At 43.3% G+C, this 25,694-nt stretch overlaps 1 protein-coding gene across 3 annotated transcripts in view; it reads left to right on the top strand.

Moving 5' to 3' along the window:
• Positions 1-3,973: 3,973 nt before the first annotated feature.
• The window catches only part of PRICKLE2 (prickle planar cell polarity protein 2), a 335,365-nt gene continuing 313,644 nt past the window's right edge, over positions 3,974-25,694 (top strand). The window contains exons 1-2 of one of the 3 annotated variants that reach the window (XM_057705868.1): positions 3,974-4,151; positions 4,936-5,021. In XM_057705868.1, coding sequence (XP_057561851.1) covers positions 4,110-4,151; positions 4,936-5,021 — 128 coding nt within the window. In that variant the 5' untranslated portion in view covers positions 3,974-4,109. Of the gene's footprint in view, positions 4,152-4,758; positions 4,835-4,935; positions 5,022-25,694 lie in introns of those variants that run through there. The other 2 variants (XM_057705870.1, XM_057705872.1) reach the window with 2 other exon arrangements.

Consider the following 25,694-nt stretch of genomic DNA (forward strand, 5'->3'; position numbering starts at 1 on the left):
TTGAAAGCAGGTACCCCAAATCTTTTGCAAATATGAACTCATATTGCTAATTTATAACCTGTTTTCCAAGTGGAACAATATTCGTGCACATTCCCCCATTTCCTACAACTTCATTTTTAATGTCTGGGTAGAATTCCGTTGGAAGGATGCACTATTATTTATTTAAGAGGTTGTCTAACGTTAAGTATTCAGATCATTTGCGATTTTTCTTTTTCCCCTTAGAAACAACACTGCAACGAGTGTCCTTTAACCACACATTTGTGCTTTTCTCGTGATTTAATTTTTAGGATAAGCTGGGCCAACGTCCCTGCAGAATCCTAAGTCTTTTCAAAGAGAAAGATGTAGACCGCTTAGTGTAGTACTTTTTTCATTTCAAACATTTTTGCTTTATACATATTTGAGTATATTTATACATGTAAGATGATTTAATGTCCTGTTAAATATTTAGCCCTCCAACACTTTTTATTCCAATTCTCTCCTGATTTTTCTCTGATTATATGTCAGTTTCATGTTCATACAAGAAAATTGATAGACCACAGAAGCATGTGCATTGGAAAGAAAGAAAAAAGCCTCTTATAATCCCACTGCCAAGAGAGAATTGTCTCTCTAGTACCTCCATCCACTCCCTCACCACCCGTGACTTTACAATCTTTTTCAAAATACTATTTGTAGACTTTTGATTAGGGGGATGCTTTGATGGAGCTTCTAAATGTTGGTTGCTGTTCAGGAAGCTTTTAGCCCTATTGCAAATTCAGGATTGTTTCTAGTAAGTACCAGCAAGAATTGTGCACCTGGGTGAGGCTGTGCGAAGATGCTGTGTTCTTCCCTATCTTAGAAAGTACTGTGTGGACACATCCCTAAGGTTTGCTGCAGCTGGGTAGGAACAGGGCATCAGAGTCTTCACCTGGCTTAACAGTCACAGACTTAGGTAAGAAAAAAAAAATGTAAAAGCCAAAATACAAAAGACAGACACATATAGGTCAATGGAACGGGAGATAAACAGCTCCTTGCAACACCTGATCCAGATTTGATGTTAGAATATTTCAAGCAATGAGAGCACAATTCTTAATCTAGATAAATAAGTTTACATGTCTGACTATAAAATGAACACACATTCATTAACTGAAATACACTTAAAAGGCAAAAAGAAAAAACAGATACCATTTCACTATCAATCCATTTTAAGGTTTTGTGTGTTTCTTTCCAGTTTCTTGATGCAGGCATTTTAAGACTAAAGCCCAAAAGCTTATACTGGTTTTGTGTTTCTGCTTCATTTTATAGCAAAGGCATCTGCCCATGTCCATAGTTGTGGTTGCAGACTTCTTCAAGTTCTGTTAGTAATTGTATTGCCTTGAGAGATGAGGAAGGAACATACATCAAAGGTGTCTGTGAAGGGCAAATGCAGTGATAAAGCAAAATAAAATGGTCTACTGTTCCCCGATAGCTGACAGGGAGAATGCATTTTCTTTCCTGGGTTTCTAAGCTTTATCTTCCTAAGCAAGACAAAGTGGTTGTTGAATAGATAAGATACTGCCGCTTATAAGTGAGCCTCGGGTGTAAATAAGTGCAGGGAAAACTGGCTCCTTCCCTGAAGAGATGGACCCAGGGCGACTCATCCACGAGAAGATGCTTTCATAGCAGGTGGCAGGGGAACACTCTCGGTGTCCTCTTTGTGAGGTGGGATTGCGTCTTGTGCGTGTGGCTTGTTCAGACAAACAAGTGGAGACCACTTGCATCTTGCCTTCTCTTTGATCAAGTAACAAAAGTTAAGGTCGAGAAACACTCAAACCATGTCCCCCAGGGTGTTACTACCGTTGCTTCCTTCACCACCGACATCTATCCGGGAGCAAGATGAGGGAAGGGTTACTGCCACTGGCCCTTCTGGAGCCTTCCAGGGAATTTGAAAAAGGTGTTGCTTCCTCTGGATGGAGATCATCGCCTCCATCTGTTAGCAACTTGTAATGCAGCGGTTTTGTTACTGACCTTTGCTAAACATCTTTATAATTAAAATACAAATAGTCAATAACCGCAACATGAACACTGCCCTCCCGACCTGCTTCTGCCAGTTACAAGGCCATGTGCAGTGCGGTGCAGAGCTGGCTGTGTGGTAGCCCTGCAGAGAAGGCCAGGGGAGCATCCTGGGCTGGTACCGATTACAGTTGGGGTTTGAATTGCTAACACTCCCTGCTCCCTATTCCTGCCAAAGCTACTGCCTTTTACAAGGGGGAGTCAAAAACTATCTGCACTCTGGCTGTAGAATTTATAGAAGTTTTAATATAATTGGAGTGCAGATAATTTTTGACTCACTCTTGTATTTAGTCATTTAACAAACGTGGAGCATTTGCAATGAGCCTGCACTAGGCCTGGGAAAATGAAGAGATGAATAGGCCATGGCGTTTACCCTTTGCAAGCATAACCTTCACGGGTGATGGTGGGCGGTGGATAAATAGAAAAATGCAATCAAGGGGAATCTACCCTTTAGGCGACTGAGTTTTGGAGCATTTTTCCCAGGGCTAGGATTAGGGTAAGGTGAGTTAGGCAGGGATGTGTACACGTGGGTAGGATCCCATCTTTAAAATGATATTCTGTTCACCATGAACTTTTTTGCGTTCATTTTGATTCTTTAATTTATTGCCTAAAAATCTTGATTACTGAGTTTGTGGGCATCCCTGTAAATTTTGCTCCTGAGGCAAAGAGCGCACGTGCTTCACCCTAGTTCTGGCCTGGAACACAAACCAAACCTTGCCCTCGAGGCACCGAAGGTCATCAACTAATACATACTCACACGCAGGGGGTATCTAAGCTGTGTCATCCTATTGTTTTGCATTTGGGGTACAGGTAGACTGGCCTTGCCACTAACTTGCTGCCAGTAATTTTGCATTTGCCCCAGGCAAGCTGCTTTTCTTCACTCAAGTTCTGTGTCTCATCTGGAAAAACAGTAAGTTGGGAGAATTATCTTTTTGACACTGACAAAAATGTCTTCTTTAGACAAATAAGTAAACAAGATCATTTGAATGTATGCTACATGCCATGTGAGGGAGTGTGTATGAGAGATTTAACAATAGGGGATCAGGAAAGTTCTCTCAAGGGAGGTGGTATTTGAGCTGAAACATCAATGCTATGTGGACACCATGGCTTGCGATTTTTTGTTTGTTTTGACAGCTGACCTTTAATGAGCCCTTAGTTTGTGCCTGTTATAACATGTATAACAACTGTTAGGTGTCCCAACTCATCTTTCTCAACATTGCTGTGAGGTTAGCACTCTTGTATCTTTTTTTTATTGTTATTGAGGGAGCAAAAAGAAGTCAATTCATTTGGGAAGATGACTAGCTAGCAAGTGGTGTAAAAAGAATGGTCACTGGGGCTTCAAAACTTGCCGTCAATGAGTCCTTAATAAGCACCTCCTGCAGGAGTAGATAGGGCCATTTTTCATCCTCCTTCTCATCTACCAACACTTAGTAAATACTAAATAGTTTCCATGCATGGTACAAACTTTTTAAATAGTCATTTTGGGGGTGATGGGACTTCTGTATCTTGATTGTGCTGGTGGTTACAGGTCTGTATGAATTAGTCAAAAGTGGCAGAACTGTGCACTAAAATGGGTGATTTTTACTCTAGGTGAACTATATTTTAATTTAAAAAAACAAAAAACCTCCACCCTCATTCCTCCACCTCCGCCCCCTATCCCAGCTGCAACAGCAGGAGCCTTGAAGTGGTCCCTGCTCCTAACTTCCGCGGCGAGGGTGAGGGAAGAGCCTTGGGGGCGGGCCCAGGTGAGGGAAGGGAGTTAGCCCCGGTGGGGAAGCAAGGAAAGAGAGAAAAATACGCACAGCTGCGCGCTCGCCGGGGAGGGATGGGAAGGGCCCGTGGACCGCGGGGCGAACCCGGGGAGGGCGGGGGGATGCCGGGAGAGAGGGAGGGACCTCCGGGCGGGAGGGCGAGAGGCACAGGCGAGGGAGGAGGGGAAGGCGTGCGCTCCGGAGCCAGCCGGGGGCTGCGAGGCGGAGACAGGCCACCGGCCGCCGAGGGTGTCCGCCCAGGCGACCCGCCCTCGCGGCCGCGGTGCGGACGGACCCACGGACGGCGCTGCGTGCAGGAGGCGCCCGGCCATGTTCAGCCGGAGCTCCCGGAAAAGACTCTCCAGCCGCTCGGTGAGTGTCCCCCGCCCGAGCGGGGCCGTTCTCCGGGTACCCCGGCCCGCCGCGAGCGCTCCCGCGCAGCTCCCTCCGCCCGGCGGCCGCGCACCTGTGGCCCCAGGTAAGCCGGCCCCGCGGGCGGGGGTGCGGCCCGGGCGCGCGGGAGCGCTCGGAGGGGCGGAAGGGGTTAAGTCCGGATCCCCAGTCCCGGGAAGAGCCACACCGGGAAACTTGACCCTGAATGTCACAGTCCGGGGCCGTCCTGGGAAGCCCCTTCCTTTGCCCCTTTCCTTAAGGCAGGTCGGATTCCCAGCACCCAAACTCCAGCGCCCAGCCTCTTGGAGCTCTAGCCGCGGACTTGACTTTCGGGCTGTTTTGGGGGGGGGGGGGGTGTGCCGTGCTGCCCCCTTCCCGGGAGCACCAGGCTGGTCCAAGGCGAGCGCGCAGTGGTAGCTTCTCGGGGACTCTGGGGAGCAGAAAGGTCTTGCTTTTGTTTCTTAGAAACCCGTGACCAGGGTGCCTGGGGGAGACAAAGCTCCAGCCAGGGCCATTTCTTGGTGGCTTAGTGCCCGCGCGAGAGGCAGCCCGCCTGGGTCCACACGGCCTTCCCCGGCCGGGAGACCAGCCCTGGGGCACCGGCAGCGCCCCGCCCCGAATCCCCTACCTTGGAGAGGAGCTTCGGAGTCAAATCAGAGGAGGTGGGGTGGGAGAGGCAGGCCGTCCTGCCTGGGACACGAGTGGGGCTTTGGAGGGAGCTGCGGTGGTGGAAACATGCTTGTGTTGTCTTGTTGTTTTGAAGTTGACCGGACTGGGGCGGATCGAGAGAGGCCAGCCATGTAACGCGTGTGGTGACCAGTGCCCGGGGTTCGCCTTGCATAAATGGAGGTAGGACCCCTTACGTGGAATTCCTAAAGATACACCACTGCGGGGGGGCGGGGGGGACCTATACAGGTCCGCTCATACGTGTGTATGTATGCACGCACGTGCATTTTTCGCCTTTTAAATTCACTTGTAAGTCACATGGAAAGAATGCAAAGGCTGCTCCTTTAAGAGTGGGACCACATCTGCTACGAATATTGAAGGTGGAAGTGGTGGCCAGACACTTAGAATGCAGGAGAGCAGGGCTCAGGCTGCATTTCCCTGATGTGATAGTTTTGGGTCTCTTGCACCCACCCTGTGTGTTTCTAAGTCACTCTGTCCCAAAGGATTCAATTTAGGCACGACGGATTTTCCAAGTTCCACAGTACAGCATGTGTAGAATTTCTGGTGTTTTCCAATTGTGTTTTTAATTCAGCCTTGGTAACTCTGGGTCCCAACCACAAATCCACCACTGCCCGCCTGTGCTGTGTCAACCCTCTTCGATGGCCAGATGTTTTTTATTAATGTGCTGTGAATGTTGACTTCCAGGCAGCCCCAGCCTGGATTGGAATGATTATGTTTGGGGGACAAGGGATCTGGGTGCCCTCCCAGTACATCTGGCTGCTGGGGCTCTGGCTGGGAAAAGTTAGGGTGCAGGCTTGCAGGCTGTTTGTTTGGTGATGTACAGAGAAGAGATGGATCCTTCTTGGCAACTTCATGAAAAGGCAAAATGGATAACAGGAGAAAATTCTGCAACATTGTAACCCGTTCTCTCTTTGCTTAATGCACCCCCCCCCCCCACCAATGTCCCTTTGAAGAAGGCTGGTTTTGGATACCAGAGAAAAAAGCCTGCTTTGATTTGGTTTGGGTTTTTTTTTCCCCTCTGGGTGTGCTTCTCTCCTTTTTCCCAATTGGTCATGTGTGCTGGGCACCCAGTTATAAGAAAACTCCCAACCGGCTCCTTTCTGAATTAAATGCTTTTGTTCCTGCCTCTGATGGGTCTGGCAGCCTCTTTGCCTTTGTTTCAGGGCACTGAGCGCAGCCCTTATGGCTCCCGAGCATTTAATAACTTCTGTGTCAGAGGCAAGGCCGGGCGACCTTATAAATATGTAATGGGCAGACATAGGCATCTATCAGTCCTGCCGATGTTGTGGCCCAAATAGGTATGCTCTGGGCTGGCCCCTGGTGTGTCCCACATGTGAAGGGGGCACTATATGGGAAAAGGTGCAGAAGCCTCATTTTGTCAACCAAATCCAGTGTGACGGCCCTACTGATCACTTCCTTTTTGATCCATCTTGTGCTCTAATGGGGATGGGAAAGGCAGAGTGATGAACAGGAGAGTGATTTCTGGCTCCTCCCCTACTCTGGAGCCTTTGGGTCAACTGACCAGAGGCCTGTGGGGCAGTGGTACAGTATGGGGATGTAGCCAGGCTCTCCTCCTTCCGGTCTGTGTGACCTCTGACCTCCAGCTAGTCACTCTCCCTAGATCTCAGTTTCCCTATTCTGTTAAATGTGCATAATAATGATACTTACCTCACAGCTTTATTGTAGGAATTAAATGAGATATTGAAAACACATTGTTTGCCCCATAGCAGCCACACAATAAACATTAACTACTTTGGTCAATTTTTTTTTTTTTTTACCTTCCTCTCAACCATTGCGCGGGAGAAAGCATAACTAGCTCGCTTGAGGCTCCTGGGTGTGTGGTCTCTTTAGACGGTCATGACCACAGCTTCTTAGAGAACCTTAAGCTGTTCTAAGGCAGCTGGTTTTGTGAGGGAAAACAAGTGTTTGATTTTCAGTCCATTATGGAGCCTTTCTTTTGGAAAGAGAGCCTTTCATGAGGCTGAGATGGGTTTTCATGCAGAAGCAGTTTCCCCACTAGCAGCAGAAAGGCCTCCATGAATGGGGTTTTTATTGCGTTTCCACCCATTGCTGGAAAGGAAGCAGCTCCTTGCTTTTGCCCCCTCCTTTTCCTATGTGGGCATGCTTTTGGGTGACCTTTTGGAGAAGGGGGACAACCATTTCTGAGTTATGGCACAATATTCTTTTTGGCAGTTTGAAATCCACAGTATGCTCTGTTTCCACTCCCCTGAGAGAGACAGTTGTGTCCAGATAGGAGGAAAGGCTGGCCTGACTCAGGCTGAAGGGCTGCCTTTGGTCTGTTTCAAAGAGAGTGAATTTCCCTTGCCTCAAGTACCAGGGCACCCTAAATACCACCACTCAGGGGTCTCAGCTACTCTCTCTGCTTCTGCATGGTCCCCTTCCAAGCCATTATCCACACAGTCACCTGAAAGCAGAACAGACTTGTGTTCCTGCCTCCAGCATGAAGGCACTGAAGTTCTAGGGAGGAAGCGGGTTGTAAACAAACTTTGCTTCCCTTTCTGGTGTGCTGGAGAGAGCTGGGGCTTTGAAGTCCAGAGGGAGCCAGGCTGTGGTCTTGCTCTGGTTTTGCCAAGCTGTGTGACCTTGGGCAGAAGACTCAGGCTCCACGAGTGGCGTTTTCCTTAGCTGGCACGCCAGCATCTCTCCAGTGAATAAATATTTGGGGGCCTGCTTTGTGCCAGGTGTTCCGCTGGTGCTGGGGATACGGCAACAAACAAAACAGACGGGATTCCTGCCCTCATTCAGCAAATAATTACATTTTAGATAAGATAGTCCAGAGAGGACTCTCTGAGGAGGTGGCATTTGCACAAAGACTGAGATGAAGCCAGGAAGGAGGGTCCTGTTGATTCACACCTGGGGCAGGAACCAGCAGAATCACCATCTCATGGTAGCTTGTTAGAAATGCAAAGTCTCAGGCCCTGCCCTGGGCTTACTGCATCTGACCTTAAGCCTTAACAAGATCCCCAGCTGATTTGTGTGCACGGGAAAGACTGAGGAAAGCTGAGTTCCAGCACCTGGCACTGCTTAAGCCAGCTCTCTCTCTGCCCTCTGGGCCTTCTGGTATGGGCAAAGATGCCTAAGGTTCTGTGGAAGTGTGTTATGTTTTATGGAGATTTTCCTGACGGATCATACTCCTTCCCATTTATATTGTCACCCACACCTTTAGGTGGCAAATGTGGGTATTTTTAGGATTTCTAAAAAAAAACCCAAAAAACAAAAACTCACAGGAATTTCCATGTCTTGGAGAAGGGAGGGCCCATAACTGTCAGCCAAAGAGCTCTCCTCCATCTGACATAGGGCAGCTGGGGAGCAAAGATGGGCACTGCTCCCTACAGGTGACCTGGCCCCCAAAAAAGCAGCCTCTCGAGGCTGCCCAGGGCAAATCCCGCAGTGGCCAGGCTGCTGAGAGGATTCTCATTAAGAGGAAGATTAAGGCATCTTTGTGGACTGTGGCCAGAAGAAAATCATTAATAACTAGGCACTTAATGTACTCTACCATGAGACAGTTTTCTGAACGGGGGTTAATTGGACTTGTTTATATGCAATTTGAGCAGGGAGGGAAAAATAGGCATTTTTACAGTGAAGATTTGCCCTTTGAATGCCTAGGCACCAAGGAATAAAGATTATGATACCAGAGCAGCATCAGCAGTGACAAGGCTGAGTCCTTCCTCTGTCTAGAGCTGTGTCTCTGAGTTTTTATTGATATCTAAATTTCTGTTGCATCCTCTCAAATCCTGTGAGGAAGATGTGATGATCTTCCTGATGAGGAAACTGAGGCTCAGAGTGGTTCAGTCATTGGCTTAAGGTCTCCTGGCTACCAAGAATAAAGCTAGGATTTGCCTCTGTAACTGAGGCTCCTTCTCTGTGACTCCCTGCCTCTTTTGACTTCTCTGTTCTACGGCAAAGGTCACAGAGTAGAGGCCCTCAGCTCACATCCAGCCTGCAGATGGGTTTTGTTTGGTCTGCACAATGCATTAAATTAGGGGCTTTTCCTAATATTAAAATCCGGTTTCCAGCTTCTCTTGAAGAATCCCAAGATGTGGTAACATGGGGCCGACTTTGCTACGTGGCAGCAACTGGCAGCACACAAGTGGTCTCCCTTTAGATGAGTGTGACCTTGGCTCACTCTAGTCACCGACATTCCATTCACATTCAGGGACCTCTTCAAGTACTTAAGTGACCTGTCAGGTCCTGGAAGTGATTGGAGCTTGCAGATCCTGAGCGAGTATTCTTGTCTCTCCAAAAATAATATTAAAAGATAGTAAGCTTCTGCCGTATTAGCTATCCTTTTTAAAGCATTGACAATGCCCAGGCAGGCGTTTCACATCCTCCCAATCTTTCACTTGCAACAGTATTGGAGTTGGGTGTAATTATTTACACCCCTTCTAATGGATAAGGAAAGTGAGTCTCAGGTTAAACAATTGCCTGAGTTTCTTCAGCCCCCTCGTCAGTGGTATTCCAACCCTTTCTGACTTCAAAATTCTGTGTTCTGGACCAGGAATTCTCAAATTTGGCTGACATATGAATCACCAGGAGATCTTGTTCAGATGCAGATTCTAATTTAACAGGCTTGAGGGCAAGGGACTGAGATGCTGCATTTTTAACAAGCTCCCAAGTCATGATGTTGATGCTGGTTCAGGGACCATACTTTGAATAAGAGTTGCCAAACTAGGTACTGTGGGCCAGATCAGACCCTTCACTTGTGTCGTATGACTCATAAGCCATACATGGTTTTAACATTTTTTTAGTGGTTGGAAAAAAAAATATTTCATGACATATGCAAATTCTATGAAATTGAAATTTCAATGCCCATAAATTGTTATCTGAACAAAGTCACTCCCATTTGTTTACATATTGTCTGTGGCTGTTTTTGAGCTACAACAATAGAGGTAACTGTAACAGAGAATGTACAGCTTACAAAGCCAAAAACATTTACTCTCCACCCATTTTTAGAAAATGTGCGCTGACTTCTGGCCTATACCACTAGTAGGGGAATATGCAAGTAGCTTCTCTTAGTTTTAGAAGAAAGGAATCTGAGAACCTTTTGGAAGTTTCAGAGCTAAAGGAAACATCCCCTCCAGCCTGGATGAGAGTGGTGCCAAAATCAAAGGCAACCAGGGAACAGACCAAAGCCATTTCTAAAGGGCATGTGGAGATGAGGCTTGCAAGACCAGATCAGTGAACTTCTGATGGATTCTAAGCTCCTTGTAATCCATTTAACATTTCAGCTTTGCTGATAAATGTAGATTTGACTCTCGCATTAAAAGGCGGGCTTTCAGAACAAGCCTCCCGGAGTTGCACTTTGATGAGCGGCTGACATGGAAAGCCCAGAGCAGTGGTAGCCTTGTGAAGCTGTTTTAATTATACAGGGCGGTTAGTCTGGGGACAACGCCTGCCTTTCCAGGCAGGATGCTTGGACTCTGAGTGGCTGCTCCCGAAGCAGCGCTCACTGGGTCAGCCAAGACTGTGCCGTGAAAAGCATCTTTCCTTAGTTGCCCTGGTAATTGTGTTGATTGATGACTGGGGTCGTAATTTGGGGAGATGCCGGCCTGGCTTCCTTTAGTGGGTTGTAATTTGGCTAAGAAATAGGTTCCCACTGGTTTTTTTGCTTGGGGAGGAAAAACACTGTGTCTCAGTCAACTTATGTGCCAAGAAAAGGGGAAAAAAAAGGAGGTGGCGTGTGTGTGCACACGCACGCGTGTGTGAGACATGCTTGGAATCCTCTAGGTAGGGAAGGATACTTAGCAGCTAAGAAATGCTGGTTGGCTCACTTTACTTATGTCATTGGGATTTGATAGTATGCCCAGTAGAAGCTGAAACACCTAAATAGAGGCTTTTCTCTTGAAGAAATATGTCCGTTCATCCCAATATATCTGTATTACCTCTGAGTATGAAATAAGACAGGGCTATTATAAAAGATTTAAAAGTCACACACTCATACATGTGTATACACACATATAAAGGATACGTAGCAGAGAGAAGAAAACCCTTAATCTTACCTTCGAAAGCAGGGATCAGCAAATCACAGCCAGTAGGACAGCACCATCCTGCTACCTATTTTGGTATAGCCTAATAGCTAAGAACAGTCCTAACATTTTTTAATGGTTGCCAAAAAAAAAAAAAAACTCAAAAGAAGAATAACATTTTGTGACACACAAAAATTACACGAAATTTCAGATCCATAAATAAAGTTTGAATGGAACGCAGCCATGCCTGTTCATTTAGTATCATCTGTGGCTGCTTTTACAATAGCAGAACTGAGTAGTTGAGACAGCCCTCATGGTCCACAGAACTGCGTATTTACTAGCTGGCTCCGTACAGAAACAGTTTACTCGCCCTACAGCTACAGATATATATTGTTTATGGCTTGGCATTTATTTCCTCAGTTTCACTCAAATTATTATTAATGAGATTTCATAGACAATGCACATTCCACATATGGTCTTTTATAGCTTACTTTTTTCATACTTAGAAATACTTTTTGGAAATCTTTACGTGTCAGTATACAGAGGACATAAAGATCTAATATATTTATTAGCTTTTAGAATCTAGTATCTGGGTTATCATTGAATTAAGTTTTTTCAATTCATGGCCGCTTTGGCTGTTTTCCCTTGTTGCTTGTTACACACCACATGACAATAGCTTTTCTTATGCTATGACAGGCTGATGTGGAGGTCTTGTCAAATTGTCCTCCAAAGAGATGTTGCCAGCTTCCACCTCCATTCTTTTAAAAAATTGGACTATATTTGTATGTTTTCTTTGGGCTGAAACTTTGAAACATCTCAGTTTATGGAGCAACCTGGCACTTAATCCTTGTTTAATCACCGAGTGACAATTTGTACCTGATGAATAGTGAGAAAACACAGAGCATCGATGTCAGTCATCTTTTTTTCGAAATACATTTTGTCTTTAATCCCCAAAGTGATATCCACATCCTGTTGAAAGATTGCCATTCATCCTTGTGCTTCTGTTGTTTAAGGTTAGTGGGAAGAGGGGAATCTATTGAATTTGTTATTTTGTGGTCTCAGAAGGCTGGCACATTATCCTTTAACTCTGCGATTAATGAGTATCCCAGAGGGAATTTCCTGTGAACCCAGGGAGCAGTCCCTAAAGGGAATGATTCCTAGATCATTGGGTGTTTTGAGATCAAAAGGATTCTCTCTGTGTTGTATTATAGGAGAGCCATGGGGGTTGATCTCTAGGAAGAAATGTGTATTTCTAGGCAGTGTCATAAAAATCTCTATGAAGCTCCTGAGGGTTTCTGGGGGGTATTCTAGCTGAGTGGTTAAAGGGACAGGCTTAATGATACTTTGCTGGAACTGTAGTCTTGGTTCTGCCTCTTATGGGCTGAGTATCCTTAGGAAAGTGACTTAACCTTTCTGAGCCTTTCTTAGTTTTCTCATCTGCAATCTGGGAATAATATTACTTATTACTTTAAGGTTATCTTCTGAGGTTATTGTGAGAGTTAAATGGGATACTGTGTGCATTGTGCCTCATTGGGGATGATGTGTAGTGTGGGCTCCATGTATGTTTGTGGTTGGAAGAAGACTTCGTGGAAACAGGACTGGATAAGGAGCAAAAAGACCTGGGTTCACGGCCCTGACGTTGTTGGTTATGTGACAGAGAACAAGTCACTTCCCCACCATGAGCTGCAGCCCTTCATCTGCTAAAAATGGGAGTGATGATTCTCGTCTTAGGGCCTTGACCCAGAAGGGATGGAATGGAGTCCCACTGGTGTGAGGATTTAGGGTCTAAAGGAATGAGACTTACTGATGGAAAAGCAGATTCATATGGCTCAGCACAGATTCACCTGGGGCATCTACACTTCATACAAAATGGAGTTTAGAAGAATTGGACCCTACACCCTCACAGTCTGTTTAAGTGAAATGTGCATATGATGTTTGTAAAAACAATTTATAACCTATAACAGGAAGATGACAGTTAAACGCTGCCCCTGGGGTCAGTATATAACAAGGGGCTTTTTTGTGCCTGGCACCCATGAAAATTCATGTCCAAGGTGCAAACCACACATCATCAAGGCAATACTTTATTCATTTTACCAAGCCTGCTTAATAAGTATGAATTTTTGTGGTGCTCAGTGTGTCATGCTAAACACTTCCATGTACACGATCACCAGTCCTTAAGCAGGAGATCCCTTTTTTATGCCATGAGAAACAAGGATATTTATATAAATTTGAACCCAGATCATACCCTGGAAACTTCTGAGATAGGACCTGGATTGTACCTACATTTCATTGACATTGTACAGGATTTAAATTTTTGATTAGTTGCCTACCTTTGATACTTGGTGTAAAAGTTCAGATTTAAGGTTTTCTCTGAAGTAATGAAAAATTAATGAAAATTTCTGGTAACTCATATTGCTTCCATCCTTTTAGATAGAGCACACATGTTTGGCTTTCTCCACAGTCCCCACCATTCCCTGTTGTTTACCTGGCCTGCCTCACCCATTCACATTCCTGGTTGGCTCCTGTAGTCATCTAATGTTATGACTGCTGATTTGAAGAAGTGAATGAGGGAATGTGTACCACTGGAAGGATGCTATGAATCACAGATTGGAATAAAGGTGCCACTTGGTGGGAACAGCTGTGCTAAATAAGCAAGACATCCCAAGCAGCTAAATCCTCCCAATCCTGGAGATGCTCTTGGGATGGAGTTGACATGATTGAGGACCTGCTGTGTGCTTGGCTTCTTTCATACATCACCTCTTGTCATCCTCAGAACAATTTTCTGAGGCATGTATTTTATCTTCTCCTTTTTAAATCTGAAAAAACTGAAGCCCAGGGAAGTTAGGTAACATGCCCTAGGTCACGCAAATAATAAGTAGTAGAGTTGGGATTTGAAACCAGGTCTTGAGGGCTTGAGATCATAAATTCTTTAACCAAGAGAGAGTGTTAAGCTCTGTCATTTTGACTCTTCTGGCCTAATATAAAACAGTGCCTTGGCAAAAACAGAATCTTCTATTCTCACTGGCCCGGGAATGAGATCTGACTGTTGTCAGGTATTTGAAGAACACTGGCTAGTTGGCTTATTTGAGGCCGGGGTCTTAAAGATGCAACTCCTATAAAATTGGAGGGTGTGGTGTTGAGCTTATTGGGGTGTCTGAAAGGAAAGAAATTGGATTAAGTATAATGTGATTTCCAGCAAAAGGCTACTTGCAATTTTCTAATCAGATCTGCATACATTAAAGGAGGCTCCATTCAACTTGTTTATAGCTTTGGTGTTAAATTAGGGGCTCTGGGGAGTTTCTGAAAGTAGGCAGGTGGGGGGGATTCTTCAGAAATACCATTTGCATGTTTCCTAGAGGAAACATCTACCAAAGGAATCAGTCCAGGGAGGGGGATTACAGTGCATCCCTTCAGCAGCCAATTTGAGGTCAAAACAAGCTAAAAATAAACAAGATGGTCATTATCCAGTCTTTGGAGGCTGTGTTTGAAGTTTCTGCTCCCCATTGCCTTACCAATTCTGACACCATGTTGCAAAACAGACCCAAGCACATTTGACTGTGCAAGGCATTTAATGAGAGTGTTATTTGATTTTATGTTTGGTAAACTACTTGGTGATGCAGAAACTGCTTTCACAATTCTTTAAAAGAGACTCATTATGTGTACCTGTAACACCCAGAGCGGGTCCTCCAAGTTAGCATGCTGAGGAATGAGGCCTCCAGGGGACTTATTAAAAGAATGCGGGTGTTTTCTTTCTTCAATGACACTATGAAATTACTCTAATAATATAATTTCTCAAAGTCTTTTGTCCCACGATCAGGCAGCCAGGAGCGCTCCTGTCATTTGCATCCTTGATGACTTGGCCTTTGGAGCTTCTCCAGTGGCTTACTGAGTTGTTTGGAAATTATAATGACAGGCTTCTTTCATCTTTATGAAGCCCCAAATTTGGAGACCATAGTTAACTGGGAGAGTCTCTGTCATCTTGGGTCTGGAGTATTGGAAGCCACAGGGAAGGAGGGCACATGTGTATGTTTTCCTCGGTTCTGGGAGACAAAACCATTTAATAGATGTGTCCAACTGCTAGGGAGTTTGGATAATTTTTTTAAAAAATTTCAAAATCCTGGTGATAACAGAGTTTTAAAACAGGTTTATTTATTATTTTACATTCATTTTGATCTAGTTGTTGGATAAGGGGGCAGTGTAGACAATTTGGAACATTCAGCAAACTCAAATGATTTATTTAAAAAAAAAAATAGCATTAACTCCATTGCATGAAGAGGAGTACAGATGCTTTAGCTTTAGGATGTGATTTCCTTCTCGTCGAGTTTCTCTCTTTTTTAAAAGAGTAAATTTATTTTTTTTGGCTGCATTGGGCCTTTGTTGCTGTGCACAGGCTTTCTCTAGTTGCGGCGAGCGGGGGCTACTCTCCGTTGCGATGCACAGGCTTGTCGTTGCAGTGGCTTCTCTTGTTGCAGAGCACAGGCTCTAGGTGCGTGGGCTTCCGTAGTTGTGGCTCGCGGGCTCTAGAGCATATGCTCAGTAGTTGTGGTGCATGGGCTTAGTTGCTCCGCGCCATGTGGAATCTTCCCGGACCAGGGCTCGAACCCGTGTCCCCTTCATTGGCAGGTGGATTCTTAACTACTGCGCCACCTAGGAAGTCCCCAGGTGAGTATTTAAAGGGACCACTATTCAACCCATTATAATAATTCTGGAAGTAAAGCGTACATATATATGTAAATACATATACACAGTTTCGTATTCTGAAGCATTGTGCCCAGTTTGGACTTTCTAAATGTGCTATTTGTGAAGCTGCAGTGGTGCTGGAGGGCTGGGCCTTGACGCTGGGGCACCTTTGTGGGGAATGTAACTTACTTGTCTTTTCTGGGCCAGTGAAATGGTTGCAACAGGACGGGATTGTACAAGCTGCTCTTAGTGGATGGAACTCTGAGACAGAATGGGCTGCCCATATTGATGAGTTCCGCTGTCTGAATCCGTTGACCCCTGGGTCACCCTATGAAGTCCATCCGTCTTCTTTGCGCTTTTGTGGGGCCTTGCCAGGGAGATGTATAGCAAATGAACTGGTAGTGTGTGCACAGTTATTTGTGGGAAGAGCTTTTCACCCTGGGGCTTTTTAATTATTGTCTAAGCTATATAACTGATTTGCTTTCAAAGGGGAAAAAGTGGGCTCCCTTAGAAAAGGAAATTCTTTAACATCCTAGAAATAGGTCCCACAAAATCCTGCAGGAGCTGACTTGCTCTGTCCCTCCCCCATCCTTACCCCTCCGCCACCCCCACCCCTGCCACTTCTCTGTAAACACAATCAGAAAAAGTGTAACATTAATTGTACTTCCTTATTCCCTGATTTCTGTTAAATCCAGCATGAATGGACCTAGGCTTTTCAGAATGAATTATGTGAAATAAAGTGAAAGCAAATTATGATTTTTTTATCATCATGTTAGCTATTACGAATTCAACATTTACAATGTGCTAGGGACGTTATAGTCTAAGCACATTTCTCGTATTCTTATTTAATTCTTGAAACCCGTTATGAAAGAAACACAATTATCCACATCGGTTTCATGAGGAAACTGAGAGGCCGCAAGTACGAGTTACTTTCCCAGCTAGTTAGTACTCAAACCAAGGTTAGATCTTACAACACTGACTGTAGTTTGGGCTCTTAAACATCATAGTATGTGCCTGGCTCTAGAGGATTCTTATAGACTCTAAACCATGGGTTTCACACTTCAATATTCCTTAGAATCACTCAGAGGGCTCCTCCCCTCCCCGCTCAGAGTTTCCCATTTGTTAGATCTTGTTTGCTGCTTAGAATTTACATCTAATAAATTAGGTGCTGCCATTGCTGCTACTGGTCCAGGGAACATAGTTTGAGAACCATCAGTCAACACCACAGGCCTTCCCTCTAGGACTTATAGTCACATCACTTTATCAAACCGGGTGAATGTGATTTAAATGACTGTCCAGTTTAGCAGTCCATACACTTTCTTACACAAAGTAGTGTAGGTTACCATTACATGGTTGCTATTGATGCTGAGGGCTAGGAGTTCAGGTTGGAAAGAAGGTCCCCACCCCCACTTAAGCTTTAGTACATTCTTGGCTTCTTCCTCTTGCCTAGCACCTAGAGGCCATGGAATTTAATAGAGTGGTTTTTAAACTCTTTTGTCAGCTGGAAGGTAGAACCAGCCAAGGTCTGGTATCTGTGAAGATGACTAGAGAGTAATGAAATGTTCTAGACCCATCAGATACTAAAATACATTATAAGGCTACAGAAATGAAAATAGTATGGTACTGGAGCAGGAGTAGATCCCTGTGATGGACTAGGACATCTCCCAAAAATGACCCAGATATTATGGGACAGTGGTCTCTGATAAAGGTGACATAACAGCAGTGGGGGAATGATTCCATAAATGGTGCTAAGGCAAGCAGCTTTCCATTTGGAATAAAAAGAGATTAATCCAAAACTTTTGTATCTAAAGAACATTTAAATTTGATTACGGACAAATGCTTTTATAAATGTGGAGAGTAAAAAACAAATCTAAACTCAAATATTTTCTCTTCCTTTTTCTCTCACTCCCTCCCCTCTTGCCACACTGGCCACCTTACTGGTCCCCAAACACAGCAGGCATATATCACCTTGGGACATCTGCCCTTGCTGGGATCTCCCCCAGAACCGGCCCCCTGGATGCGCATCGGTTTTGTTCCCTCGTTTTCCTTCCAGATCTCTCCTCCAATGCTGTTTCCTTAAAGCAGTGTCCCCTGACCATCCTAACATAGTACTCAGGTCACTCCCTTTTCCCTTCCTCTAACTTCTGGGTTTTTGTTTGTTTTCAGAGCACTTACCACTACCTGACATATTTTTCATGGATTACCTGATTTTGTTCTCACCCTAGATTTAGTTACTTTAGCCTACACAAGAATTCAAACTTCAAGAGGATATTTTGTTCCATGTTCCTTTTGTTCAATTCTAAAATACCTAGAAAAATATCTAGTGCACAGCAAAATACCCACCAGAATTTGTTGAATGAATGGGTGATAGGAAACCCAGATGTCATAAAGGAAGATGGGTTATTTTGACATGAAATAATTTAAAAATTGTCAAGAGAAAATTGAAAAAATTATTTGGAACAGATATGACAGACAGAGGCCTAATTTTTTAAGATATGAAAACAGCTCTAATAAGAAAAATATGAGATGACTCATTAGAAAATTGGGCAAAGGATTTCATCAGGCAGGTGTATGAGAAGGTATCATTTGTTTTCTTAGTAATGTTACCATTTCTAATGTTTCCCTTTATTTGTGAGTCCAGTATAAATAGCTGTTAGAAAATGTGTAGAATTGCGACATCTGTGTTCAATGAACTATAACATCTCTTTTCCTAGGAAATATTAAAATAATATGCATACTCATGTTTGGGCTAAGCTTTGTTGGCTTTTGTCAAGAAGATGTAAAGACCTTTTAAGATTCCTTAGGATTTGAAGTTGTCCGTGGGTGTGAACAAGACCCATAGCTGTGCCAGTGTGATCCAATAGATGACAGGAAAACAACAAATAAGACTGCGATATCTATAACATGAAAAGATAACTTCTGCATCTCAGGATGTGGGCATTTGGCCATTCATGCATGCATTTCTGTTTTCTTGTCATGATGACTTCCAAGTGTTGCCAGTGGCATTTAGTGGGCTGGGGAGCAGGATGTTAACTCTTCTGTGGTCTGTGAGATTGTTCCATCACAGTGGAGGTGGTCCTGTCCTGAGTGCAATGCCATTCTCCCCCAGTGAGAAGCAGTGGAAAGGGCTGCAGGCAGTAAGTTACTTTTGGGAAGTGCTTCGTACACCTCTGATGTTTGGAAACTTAACTTCTCTGGACCTCAGTTTCCTTCATCTGTAGATTGAGGGAGATAGATTATGGAATGGGAAGGATGCCATCATCATTAATACGTGGTGATAGTATTAATAGGGCATTCCTGCTCAAATAGGCAACTGAGGAGATTGGGGCAAGAAGAAATTGAGGAGAATAGAAATTTTTCATTCAGTCCCTTAGGTGGATAAGCTGTCCTTTTCAGGATCCTCTCACCCATCTGATCGCTCTAGTTGTGTTGTAGAGTTGTGTATTTACCAAAGGTGAATTTATTTGTTTCTAACGCTGCTTAACGCCAGTTACACCTGCTACTGTTAGGTAGGTTACCTACATAACCCCATGAAATATGAATGCGAGGAGAAAGAGGAGTTGTTATTTCTATGCAAATAAAGCTGAATGCTTGGAAATGACCTAGAACAATTATAAATTGTTGGGAAAGAGGCAGAAATTGTAAAAGGTCCTAGCCCTTTTTTTTTTTTTTGACAGCATCTTTAATTTCTGACAGTACTCTTAAAACAAACAAAAACCAAAAAACCCCCAGAAAACAAAAAACCTGAACTAGAAATGGAAGAAGAAACATTCTAGGTGTGTTTTATGGGTGAAGTGTAAGATATTCTATCTGTAAACCCAAAAGCAAAATTCCCTTGCCCACTCTAAATGAATGTATGGTTATGTATTTAAAGAAAAAAGTAAGATATGTATGTATCATTCTTTTGTGATTCCTCAATGTGATAGACACTGCTGGTTGTCCTCACATACATTATCTACTTCTTCCTTAGAAATATTTTCTTCAGAATATTGTCTGGCACATAGCCAATTAAGACAGTAATTCTTAGCCCTCCTTGCTCCTAGAGATTGCCTTTTGACTAAGCTTTAGCCAAAGGCATATAAGTAAACGTAGTAAGTACTCCTGAAGGGAAAGCATGTACCTTTTTTCCCCCCACTTTCTTGCCCACTGGAATGTGGATGTGATAGTTGGAGCTCAAGCAACTAAATTGGACCATGAGGTAGAAGCTCTCTGTTGAAAAAAGCAGAATAAGACCGGCAGTGCCTGGGTCCCTGATGACCATGGAGACACTTTTATAGCCTTAGACTGTGTAACTCCAGACTGTATTTTCATGAGAGAGAAATTAATTTTCATCTTGTTTCAGCCATTATTATTTTGGATTTTCAGTCACCTGTAGCCAAATTTCAGCCCACCTGGACTACAGCAATAGGACACACATTGTGTTCTCAGTGGTTGAAAATCCAAAACCGTTCTTTTAATTTGAGAAATACCTGCTAAGGGCAGGTGTGCTTTTTTAGAATATACTCTTCTGAAGCAGGGATGCTTTCATCTGAAACCTTGGCATTTCATAATGTCTTAGAGTGAATGATTTGTGGTTATAATAGGTGTTAAAGAGAGAGTGTGTTTTTCCTATTGTTCAACTGCTCTGAGAATATGCACCACTATCTATCGAGGAATAACCTGGAACATTTCAGGAATGTCGTCATGTAGCACTGATTTCACCCTCTGAAAAAGTGCATATCCTGTTTTGGAATGCGTTTAGAACTGCTTATTTTAGGATTAAAGGGTACAGAGTGAAGGAATACGATGAATCTCTTTGATGGTCCCTATCATTTTCCCCACCGACTAAGCGAAGGGGTTGGGTTCATATTACATCCGTGGAGAAGTATGCCACAGTGCTGCTGTGTGGGAGTGTGGGCAAGTGGTGAAACCCTATCGCTTTTGTATGAGCACAAAACGACCTGTGCCTTTTTAACCTCTTAATTAAATAATCACCATCCAAAAATGTTTTTTTCTGGAAAGTCTGCCCTGTTGGTTGTATCCCAGGGTAAGTTTTGTGTGAAAGTCTTGAAGCTGGAGTTACCTTTCTGATGGTTATTCCTGACCAGCTTTCTCAAGTTATCTGAGAAGAGTGTTAAATTGGTAATAAAAAAATGTCTGAGAAAAAATTGGATGACCTTTTGGGGTCAAGTTTTCAAAAGGAAGAGGAACACACTGGGAAATTGATTTATAAAAAGCTTAGAGGGAATTTATTCCTTCAAGACAGTTTATTGTGTGTGTACTATGGCTTCAGATGCCATAAAATACAGTAAAACTGATACCATAAATGTATATGTATTTTTTTCCATTTTATTTATTTATTTATTTGTATTTTTGGGGGGTACACCAAGTTAAATCATCTGTTTTTGTAGACATATCCCCATATTCCCTCCCTCCCTCGACTCCCCCCCCCCCTTCCCGTCCCAGTCCTCTAAGGCATCATCCATCGAGTTGATCTCCCTTTGTTACACAGCAACTTCCCACTGGCTATCTATTTTACAGCTGGTAGTATATATATGTCTATGCTACTCTCTCACTTCGTCTCAGTTTCCCCTTCACCCCCCTCCCCCCCAAACCTCGAGTTCTTCAGTCCATTCTCTGCATCTGCGTCCTTATTCTTGTCTTGTCACTGAGTTCATCAGTACCATTTTTAGATTCCGTATATATGAGTTAGCATACAATATTTGTCTTTCTCTTTCTGACTTACTTCACTCTGTATGACAGACTGTAGGTCTTTCCACCTCATTACATATAGCTCCATCTCATCCCTTTTTATAGCTGAGTAATATTCCATTGTATATATATGCCACATCTTCTTTATCCATTCATTTGTTGATGGGCATTTCGGTTGCTTCCATGTCCTGGCTATTGTAAATAGTGCGGCAATAAACATTATGGTACAGGTTTCTTTTGGGATTATGGTTTTCTTTGGGTATATGCCCAGTAGTGGGATTACTGGATCATATGGTAGTTCTATTTGTAGTTTTTTAAGGACCCTTCAAACTGTTTTCCATAGTGGCTGTACCAACTTACATTCCCACCAACAGTGCAGGAGAGTTCCCTTTTCTCCACACCCTCTCCAACATTTGTTGTTTCCAGACTTTGTGATGATGGCCATTCTGATTGGTGTGAGGTGATACCTCATTGTGGCTTTGACTTGCATTTCTCTGATGATTAGTGATGTTGAGCATCTTTTCATGTGTGTGTTGGCCATCTGTATGTCTTCTTTGGAGAAATGTCTGTTTAGGTCTTCCGCCCATTTGTGGATTGGGTTATTTGCTTTTTTGGTATTAAGCTGCATGAGCTGCTTGTATATTTTGGAGGTTAATCCTTTGTCCGTTGTTTTGTAGGCAACTATTTTTTCCCATTCTGAGGGTTGCCTTCTCGTCTTGTTTATGGTTTCTTTCACTGTGCAAAAGCTTTTAAGTTTCTTGAGGTCCCATTTGTTTATTCTTGATTTTATTTCCATGATTCTAGGAGGTGGGTCCAAAAGGATCTTGCTTTGATGGATGTCATAGAGTGTTCTGCCTATGTTTTCCTCTAGGAGTTTTATAGTGTCTGGCCTTACATGTAGGTCTTGAATCCATTTGGAGTTTATTTTTGTGTATGGTGTTAGGAAGTGTTCTAATTTCATTCTTTTGCATGTAGCTGTCCAATTTTCCCAGCACCACTTATGGAAGAGGCTGTCTTTTTTCCATTGTATATTCGTGCCTCCTTTGTCAAAGATAAGGTGCCCATATGTGTTTGGGCTTACTTCTGAGTTCTCTATTCTATTCCATTGATCTTCCTTTCTGTTTTTGTGCCAGTACCATACTGTCTTGATCACTGTGGCCTTGTAGTATAGTTTGAAGTCAGGAAGCCAGATTCCACCAAGTCCATTTTTCCTTCTCAAGATTGCTTTGGCTATTCGGGGTCTTTTGCGTTTCCGTGCAAGGCGTAAGATTTCTTGCTCTAGTTCTGTGAAAAATGCCATTGGTAATTTGATTGGGATTGCATTGAACCTGTAAACTGCTTTGGGTAGTACAGTCATTTTCACGATGTTGATTCTTCCAATCCAGGAACATGGTATGTCCCTCCATCTGTTTGTGTCGTCTTTGATTTCTTTCATCAATGTCTTAAAGTTTTCTGCATACAGATCTTTTGCCTGCTTAGGCAGGTTTATTCCTAGGTATTTGATTCTTTTTGTTGCAATGGTGAATGGGAGAGTTTCCTTACTTTCTCTTTCTGCTCTTCCGTTGTTAGTGTATAGGAATGCAATGTATATATTTTAAATTAGTTAGATGTCCTTCTTTGGTGCATGTGTGTACATATAGGTATGCACATGTATTATACATAGGTCGGTATGAACATGTATGTGTGTGTGTGTATATATGTACATATGTTTTGTTTTTTTAACAGATGGTGGCACACCATAGACACTTCCTTTTTGTCATTTTAACAGTAGATCTTGGAGGGCTTTAAATTTCTGTATACGTAGAAGGACCATGTCCTTTTTACAGAAAAAAGGACCATGTAATACCCCATTATATGGCTGTGTCATAACTTTTTTTTTTAACCAGTTCTCCACTGGTGATCATTTAGGATGTTTAAAATTTCTGGTTAATGTAGTGGTGCTTCAGCAGACAGTCTTATTTATGGCTCATCATTGCCTTTACATGTGACAATACCTGCAGGATAAATTCCTAGACGTAGAATCACCAAATCAATGAGTTTGTGCAAATTAATTAATTGAATATTGCTAAATAGAAAAACATGGTTTCCAAAGGTGTTTAGATCTATCAGTGCATATGAGGGTAAAAATTGAAGTTTAAATGGCCAAGCATTGAACTTCAAGAAAATTTTTAGAATGCCATTTAAGAAGTTTATTTTGTATTGTGGTAAGATATTCATAGCTGGAATGCCACTTTAATTCATTACGTTGATATGCCACCCTGAAGTTTTTGCAACACCAGTAAATTGGATTTAACCTCCTTGTATCGAGATAGGAGTTTTTAAATCATTTTATCCTGATGGAGTCTGTATGGGAATAAGACAGACCATCCTTATTGTAGATAAGGACCAATATGCTGTCTACATTCAGCTACTGATAATGCAGTACTGAATTCTGGTATATCGGGATGTGAGTTCATGTTCAGCCACGAGAATGGGTGGAAAGATGCAGAGGACTGGGTGTTAATGATTCTGGTACCAGTCTGTTTGCCCCTAATTTTTTTTTCATCTCATCTGAGTCTTGATTTACAAATCTGTAAACATCAAGGAGTGAAGTAAGTCAGGGAAGAAAGCCCCTCTCTCTCATTGCTCCCATCATACTCTCTAGAAATGTTCCTTAACTAAACCTTGCACCCAGTTAGAAAATCACAGGTTAACTGTGCCTGGAAGCATTTCCTTCTCTCCATCTCCTCCGTATCGTGCTCTGCTCCAAACCACTATAATTTCTTGCCTCAGCAGCTGGCCTAGCCTCGTAACAGATCTACCCACTTCTGCCTTTTCACTCCTCTAATCCATTTTCCACTCAGCACTCAGATACAAAGAAGTAGTTCTTGTGAAATATTGAGCAGATACAAAATATTAATGAAATATGTATAAGGCATAAACAACAGTGAGACCATGGACACCCGTGAGCCTACCACCTGGTTTTAGGAAAAAGAATCTTGTTATTATCTCTTGTGATTCCATCCTCTTTTCCCTCTCAGAGGTAACCGCTGTCCTGAATTATGAATTTATCACACCCTTGCTTTGCTTAATAGTTTTCCGATAAGTGTGTCTCGCTAGGAGTCTTTACTTGTACAGTTGTCCTTTAGGAATACACGTGTAAGGGCTTATCTGGAGCAGGTACCTAGGAGTGGCCTTGCCAGGTCGGGGGCGTGTACCTGAGACTTTACTAGATAAGGGTATACTGTTTTCCACAGAGTTTATACTCCCTTCAGCAGGTAAGGTTCTGCTTGTTCTCATCCTCGGCCACACTTGGTTTTGTCAGATCTCCCCTTAGTCCTTTGTGCACATGGCTTCCTCTGCCTGGAATGTCCTTTCTCCATCTATCCCAGAACTGGCTGCTTCTCCTCGCATCCTCCCACTCTCAGTTTCAGTCTCACCTTCTCAGAACATTTCTCTGACCCTAAGGACAGGACCTGTGTCTGCTTGGTTCATATCATTGTATGTAAATAGCACAACGATTTACTACTGGGTGCTCAATAAATAGTTGGTGGAATGAATAAGTGGCTGAGCCAGTCAGGTCCTTTCTGGTCTGAAGTCCCCTGGTCCCATGAAATGAAATAGAGATATGAGAAAGTTCAAGGGAACCCAGTCCATGTGTGGCTCTGGCTTCAGGACAGTTTTGTGATGGAAATGGTTTCAGAAGACCTTCTCTGAAGGGGTGTTGATGCTTGCTCAGCTGCTCTAGTGGAGCAGAACATTTCCAACAACAGACCTGAGAAGTGATATCTGTGTGCAATAAATGAATAAATAGAGCATACATAAGTGGAAGTTGTAGACACGCTTGTCTCCAAAGTTAAAAAATAGGTAGAGATGCTCTTGGGGCACAGAATTAACTGATATTCCAGCTAGCCTTGGGGCACAGAATTAACTGATACTCCAGCCAGCCTTAAGTGGGACAAAAAAGTAAGTGATCCCAGATGGGAGACCTGTGCACATTTTATTCCAGAGCTCAGATTCCCAGTGTGGCCATCCTAATTTCCCTGTGGGTTTTTTTGGGTTTATCCTTACTCGTGGGAATTGGATTCTTTCAGTCCTTAGCGGTAGCATGTTGTTTCTGAGCTAAGCCTGCTCAAAGCTGGGCAGTGCAGCTGTAGTACTTACTGGGCAGACTGGGTGGGGTGGCATGCCACTGTTGAAAATTAACACAAAGGTGTCTCCAGACTGATATCCATAAATAATGAAATGCATTTCATGGAATCATTTACAGCCAGCAAAGCCTTTCTCATACATAATCTGATCAACTTGAAATGGGAGGAAATTGATTGGTCCTCAATATTCCTGTGAAATCCCAGCAGTGGGGATGCCACACAGGGAGGTGATCATAGGCTCAGGCTGGAATCTCTGTTGCTTATTGATCGACTTTGTCAATTTGGATATGTCACTTAGGCTCTCTGAACCTCAGTTTCTTCGTCTGTAAAATGGGAGTATCAGTACT

Source organism: Hippopotamus amphibius, chromosome 13, assembly GCF_030028045.1.
Source record: "Hippopotamus amphibius kiboko isolate mHipAmp2 chromosome 13, mHipAmp2.hap2, whole genome shotgun sequence".
NCBI lineage: Eukaryota > Metazoa > Chordata > Mammalia > Artiodactyla > Hippopotamidae > Hippopotamus > Hippopotamus amphibius.